The 6,761-nt window shown below is 48.6% G+C and overlaps 1 protein-coding gene across 1 annotated transcript in view; it reads left to right on the top strand.

Annotated features, from left to right (window-relative positions):
- LOC108251392 (microtubule-associated tumor suppressor 1 homolog) overlaps nt 1-6,761 on the top strand; it is a 32,097-nt gene that overhangs the window by 7,352 nt on the left and 17,984 nt on the right. Inside the window, exons 5-8 of the mRNA XM_037974955.1 lie at nt 162-303; nt 2,591-2,737; nt 4,129-4,314; nt 5,157-5,288. Coding sequence (XP_037830883.1) covers nt 162-303; nt 2,591-2,737; nt 4,129-4,314; nt 5,157-5,288 — 607 coding nt within the window. The remainder of the gene's footprint in view (nt 1-161; nt 304-2,590; nt 2,738-4,128; nt 4,315-5,156; nt 5,289-6,761) is intronic.

The following is a 6,761-nucleotide window of genomic DNA, read 5'->3' as shown; positions in this document are numbered from 1 at the left end:
CTCTCCTCCCCTCCCCTCCTCCCTCTCTCCTCCTCCTCCCCTCTCCTCCCCCTCTCATGGTTCTGACTCGGATCGCGGCCCGGGTCATGGTGTCGCTGCGCAGCTCTGAGCTCAGGCCCCCCGGCTGGGAGCCTGTCACTAAACACCAGCTCTTCCTGCAGAGAGTCTCGTCCAGGACCGGACCCAGGACCGGACCCGGGGCCCGGCAGCAGGACCGGACCACCGGGAGTCCTGCAGGACCCGGGAGAGGGCCTCCAGAACACGAGGGAGAAGCAGCGCGGAGTTGTGCTGATCAGAACCAGGGTGAGTCAACAGGCAGCCCTGGGTGTGTGTGTGTGTGTGTGTGTGGGATCAGAGACGAGCTGCAGGAAGCGAGTCAGTTTCAGAGTCGAACACTGATCCAGACCCGGTTCTGCTGCCTCAGAACTCGGGCTCAGATGGTTTCATGCAGCACCGTTCCTGTCGGACAGTCAGGAAGTGAAGTCAGGAAGGTGCCTCTGCTCCCGAGGCGTTCCCGAGGCGCTCCCGAGGCGCTCCCGAGGCGTCGGGCAGACTCCTCTCCTCTCTCCACAGCTTGTCTTCATCCGGAGGGACGTCTGTGGGTCAAAGCACGTCTTTGTCCCTAAATGTCACATTCTGCGGGACAAAAGCTCGTCTGTCCTCGCTGCTGACTCCTCGGGGACAACCGGACGCCTTCTGACCTCAGAAGGAGATTTCCATCAATGACTTTCTGTGTTTTTTGTTTTTTTCATTGTTTATCTTGAACATCAGGATCCAATCGAACTGATCTGGACCTCACCGGGTTCTGAAGGGTTCTAGTCTGACCTCAGGTTCCACCGAGTCGTTCTTTATTAAACAGAACCAAAAGTTAGATCAGGTTCCACCTGGCTGCTGTGTGTGTGTGTGAACACAACGCCAGGGCGGAAAGACATCAGCAATGACCTCACAGAACCAACCTGGGAAGGGTCAAAGGTCACCTGGAGTCCATGGTTCTACAGAGAGGAAGCTTATGGGCAGAATGTGGTGTGGAAAACGCTCAGACGTCCTGGAAAAGCTGCGGTCCTTGAAGGCAGCAGAACCTCCGACTCTGATGGAGGTTCTGGAGAAGAAGACAGACGGAGACAGAAACTCGTCTTTGGGTCCAAACTGTTGAGTTTGTTGGAGAAGTTCTGTGTTTAAATCTTACCTTCAGGAAACACGATCCAGCTGCTGAAACCAAACGGAGCCAGATGTTTCCTGCTGCGTGTGTGTGTGTGTGTGTGCGTGTGTGCGTCATGATGAGGTAATGTTCTCGCTCTGAACACACAACCTTCCTTCTTACAGGTCTTTCTGTTTCCTGTCAGGGAGAACTCGGGTTTGAAGGTTTTTGTGTTTGGGAGGATCTACGGTGGCTCTGAGGGGACAAACCAAAGATTTTATTCAAAGTTGTCAAACTGCTGCTTTGTTGTTCTCTGACTGATGTCTGTAGGTTTTATTTCTTTTACTCTTTTATAAAATGTTAAAAGTTTTTGGATGTTTTGATGCTGTTATGTATTTAACTATATAACTTTGTGTTCGAGCTAAAACTGTGAGTTAATTTGATTAAATTTTTATTTTTTGTTTACAGATGCAGGAGCAGCTGTAAAAATTTTTGTTTAATAATTCAGGATTTGTCACTTTAGTTGGTTTCTTTTCAGGTATTTTAAATTTAAACTGAAAGTTAAATTTATTCTTTCTGCTAAAATGTTTGTTTTCTTAGATTTGAATGAATTTTTTCACTCAGAAATCTTCCAACCTTCAGGCTTTTATAAGTTTTAAATCTTCAGAGTCGCAGAGTTTTATTTCCTGAAGGCGTCATCAGGAGGAGGAGGAGGAGGAGGCTCAGAGGTTCTTTCTGTTTTGGTTTTTGGAAGGAATGTATGAATCAGGCCACAGAAATGACGAGTGACGCAACGTTTTGTGTTTCTGTAACTTCAGGACTGCTCCAGGCGTGTTTCCATAAAATGAACATTATTTTCCTTTAAGGAGTAAAAAAGGATCCAGAAATCCACGTCTTTGGTTTTAGGCAGCAGGAAGACATTCTGACATCCAGAAACTGTTGGCATAAAAACCTTTTTATCCTGATTTTCTCTAAAATCCGTCTCAGAGTTTCTGAGCAGCGAAGACGTTCAGAGGATTTACAGACTGACACCAAATCAGAGAGATTAAATCCAGGTTTCAGATTTCTCCATTTCTGCAGGTTTTTAGCTGCTTTCAGCTGATTGGATGGATGGATGGATGGATGGATGGATGGATGGATGACTGGATGGTTGGATGACTGGATGGTTGGATGACGGGATGGTTGGATGGATGGATGGATGGATGAGTTGCTGAAGCCACAGCAGGATAAAGTTTTCACTCAGAGACTTTAAAAACTTGAAAATGATCAGTTTGTCCCATGGTTTATAAAACTCCTGTTTTCCTGTCCTCATTTCCTCCTGTCCTCCTGTCCTCATGTCCTCATATCCTTCTGTCCTCATGTCCTCATGTCCTCCTGCCCTCGTGTCCTCATGTCCTCATATCCTTCTGTCCTCATGTCCTCCTGCCCTCGTGTCCTTCCTTCTTGTCCCAGGTATCTCCAAACCTCGCACCAACGCAGAACGTCCGTCCACCATCGCCCTCGGCTCCACGCCGTCAGCAGGACGACCTGCCGCGCCCGCAGCCTCCAGACTTCCTGTTAAAGGTTCACCGAGCGACGAGAACAACGCAGCCAGTCGAGGTGAGGGTTCCCTCCCATTGATGATGTCACTTCCTGTCTCAGGAGACGATCAGCTGCTGAGATTTTACACCAACGAGCTGTTAGAGGGACAGAAACCTCTGTCCTCACCTGGACTGTCCCCGCAGCGTCTCAGCATGTCTTTAATATCCTGTCCTGCTGCTCAGAGGTCAAAGGTCACATCTGGTCAGGCTTTAAACCCGTTTCTGTTTGTTGTTGCTTCACTTTTATTGTGGAGCACAAAGAACGCCCCGACCCAGCAGAACCTGGGTCCAGATCCTGACCCAACAGAACCTGGGTCCAGATCCCGACCCAGCAGAACCTGGGTCCAGATCCTGACCCAGCAGAACTGTCAGTGGGTTCCTGGTTGTGGAGGAGTTGTGGCCCACTCTCAGCTCTCTGAGGTTCTGGTTCTGGTTCTGGACCGTTCTGCTGTGTTTGGGATCATTGTCCGGAGTGCACAGAAACGGTTCAGTTTCTATTGTTTACAGCTTCTCAGTGACTCATCCTGTGTCGTCATGGTAACCTGATCACAGCTGAGCTCGCTTGTTTCCATGGTGATGATATCTGAGGAGCCTCCACACCGTTGGACGAACCAGAGAGGAATCTGTCACATCGGCCATCTTTATCTCCCACCACAGTGGAGGTTGGGTGATCATGTAACTGATTGTTTCTGTGTCTGTTAGAAAAATATCTCATGAGCCACTGCGACATGTTGATGAAACTGTTGTATCTGCAATTGATGAACTTTTGGAGTCAACCTGATTCCAAACCTGATTCAGCTAAGACACTTCAGAAAACACAAAAACTGAGTCAGTTTAGCAGCTACTAAGCTAAACTTCAGCGTGGTAGTAGCTGAGAGTCATCCCCAACACATAACCTGATTGATACCGGAGGCTAACAGAAGCTAACAGAGGCTAACAGAGGCTAACAGAAGCTAACAGAGGCTAACAGAGGCTAACAGAGGCTAACAGAGGCTAACAGAAGCTAACAGAAGCTAACAGAGGCTAACAGAAGCTAACAGAGGCTAACAGAGGCTAACAGAGGCTAACAGAAGCTAACAGAGGCTAACAGAAGCTAACAGAGGCTAACAAAGGCTAACAGAGGCTAACAGAGGCTAACAGAAGCTAACAGAGGCTAACAGAGGCTAACAGAGGCTAACAGAAGCTAACAGAGGCTAACAGAGGCTAACAGAGGCAGCAGTAAAGTGTTCCTGTGAAGAATGTTGGTTTCATTCAGACAGGTTTAGCAGCAGGTTTCTTCCCGTTAGCAGCTTGTTAGCAGCTAGTTAGCAGCTCGTTAGCATCATCGTCTGAACGTCGATGATTGAATCAGAGTTTCTGCTCTTGGTGACGTTTTCACGGTTAATGTCTCTCTTGTTGTCTCTCCTGTAGCTCTGCCAGGGTTGAAGCCCGATGAGCGTCCCAGCAGAGGCCCCCTTCCTGCAGGCGGCCAGAGCCCGATAAAGGCCCCCAGATGTGGCCCCCCGGCCCCCAGCAGCGGCCCCCCAGCCCCCGGTGCTGCTGCGAAGCCTCCTGCTGGGAGGAGCAGAGCTCAGTCTCTGCAGGCCAGGACTACAGGTGTGTTAGCAGACGACTCCATGTTTCTCTGTCTGATTCCTCTGATTGGTTGTTAGGATGAAAACTGTCTGAGCTGCAGCTGCTGGAGGCTCAGAACGTGAGGAAATCTGCAGATCTGTTGTTTTTATTCCTGCGCCGCTCATCCAACCCTACAGCTGATCCGATCTACTGCTCTTCAGAAATGAAGACAGATTTGTTTTATAAATATTTGTCAGCGTTGGTGTGGACCTTAGACCTGGACCTGTTGTGGGAGAAGTCTCGTTGCACGGTGTTAAAGTTCTCTCACCTGGAACCCTGAGAACACGGAGAACCTCCTGCTGATGTTCAGAGACGTCCTGGAGACTCTGTCCATCTGTCTTCCAGCCGCCGCTCAGAGAGACGCCTGATTGTTGTTGAAGAAACGGGAAACGATCTGAAACAGGTGTTCCTGAACTTCAAGCTTCTGACCCATAAAAGTGCAGAAACATTGTTCATATTTAATCAAAGACTTAAAGAACCTTGGTTCCCACAGCTGCTCCTCATCTTCATCAAAATAAACAATAATCTGAATAATATCAACAATATATTTATTCTTATTTTAAACCTCGTTTAATTCCTGAAAGCCTCCCTGAAGAAGAACATCTGCAGATGCTGCAGGGATCATCCTCTGATGTGAAGAAGTTATCTGTGTCTCTGAAGCTGATCCCAGGTCGGTTCTCCGTGGAGACTGACAGATGTTTGGGTTGTGGATGAAACACCGGAGCAGAACCGGGTCAGCAGACGTTAAAGGCTCGGGACTCCACAGGAACCACCTCAGCAGCTTCAGGAAGTTGTGTTTGACGATTCCTGCGTTTGTCCTGCAGGTCTGAAGACTCCGACCGTCTCCAGCCACGTCTCAAAGACAGCTGTCAATCACCCGTCAGCGAAGGCGTCTCCCGGTGCCGGGACGCTGCAGAGACACGGGTCGACCAGAACCATCCGACCCAACAGCTCAGGTAATTCTGACAGAGAGGCGGGTTTCTTTCTTTACTTCCTGAATCCTGAGAGGTTTGATCCTCTGCAGCCAGATTCTGGTTATTTATCAGGAAATTCAGTCTTTAGGTCCAGAGTTTTATACTGAGGACGGGTTTGATGAAGGAAAGCTTCAAAGACATCACAAGGATGAATACGATTCACTCATTCTTCATTTCAGAAATAAATACCTCAAAACCTGTTTGGAGTTCCCTTTTCCTGTATTTCTTCTGTCTCTCTGCTGGAGGACTGATGGGTTTCTCCCAGAGGTCAGAGGTTAACCTTTATTCAGTTTTTCTTAGTTTTGCAGATTAAAATAAAGCGCTCAGATTTGTAAAAGTTGCTGAAATCTTTTTTCTTTGAAGACTTTTATCTTCGATTCCAGCAGGAAATGTTTTCTATAAACTCAGATCAAAGATGCATTAGTTTTTACACTTTTCTGCAGAGAGTCTGTAGAAAAGGTTCTGGTTCTCTTTGGTTCTACTGAGTCGGACTCTGTGGTTCCAGCCTCCATCAGGTGCTGCTGTCTGGGCCGCGGCGCCCGTCTGCCTCCCTCTGCCTCCCCCCTGCCTCCCCCTGCCTCCCCTTTGTGTGGGTCTCATCACGGCTTCACCGCAACACACGTTACACACTCAGACCCGGCGCGGCGGCGCCTCCCAGCAGCCTCCAAGCGGCGGCGCTTTCAGCAGCAGCTTTAACAGCTCTCTGTGGTTCTTGTTGAATCAGGTTTTTATTAAAGCAGAACGTTCTGGATTAATGACCCGGAACTTTCTTCTTCTGCTGTTTCTTCTGAGGCGTTTCTTTCCCTGAAAGCTGCAGTTGGTGGAAACTCTCAGGTGGAGTTTCTCTGTGCTGCCATGTGGGGGCGCCGCTGTGCAGCTGGAAACCTCAAAGCAGCTGTCAGAGGAACGTCTGCTCGTGTAGAAAGTAAAAACAGTCCGGGGGCGGGGCTTGGTTCCCTCGGTTCCCTCGGTTCAGTAACACAGAAACAAACGAGGCTCTCAGACAACAAACAGGAGACCCAGATGTTGGACCGTGGTCTGGATCTGGACCCAAATGAGGTCTCATCTGGATCCAGACTGGTTCTTAAATTAGAAGAAAACAGATATTTTACCTCCACGAGTTTCTTATGTTTACAGTAAATAATCTGAAGAAGTGAAGATTTTTGAGTTATTCAAGTCAGTGAGCCGAGTCTCTCTGGGCTGCAGATCCACATTCACCACCGAGTCTCCAACAAGTCTCTAATGAGTCTCCACCAAATCTCTAACAAGTCTCCACCAAGTCTCTAACGAGTCTCCACCAAGTCTCTAACGAGTCTCCAAACCTTCATGAGGTTCATGATGTCCTCAGAGTCTCAAACCTTCATGAGGTTCATGATGTCCTCGGAGTCTCAAACCTTCATGGGGTTCATGATGTCCCCCCACATGTCTCAAACCTTCATGAGGTTCATGATGTCC

Source organism: Kryptolebias marmoratus, linkage group LG3, assembly GCF_001649575.2.
Source record: "Kryptolebias marmoratus isolate JLee-2015 linkage group LG3, ASM164957v2, whole genome shotgun sequence".
NCBI lineage: Eukaryota > Metazoa > Chordata > Actinopteri > Cyprinodontiformes > Rivulidae > Kryptolebias > Kryptolebias marmoratus.
Note: the sequence above shows the minus strand (reverse complement) of the source record. Positions and strands in the feature narration are given on the sequence as shown.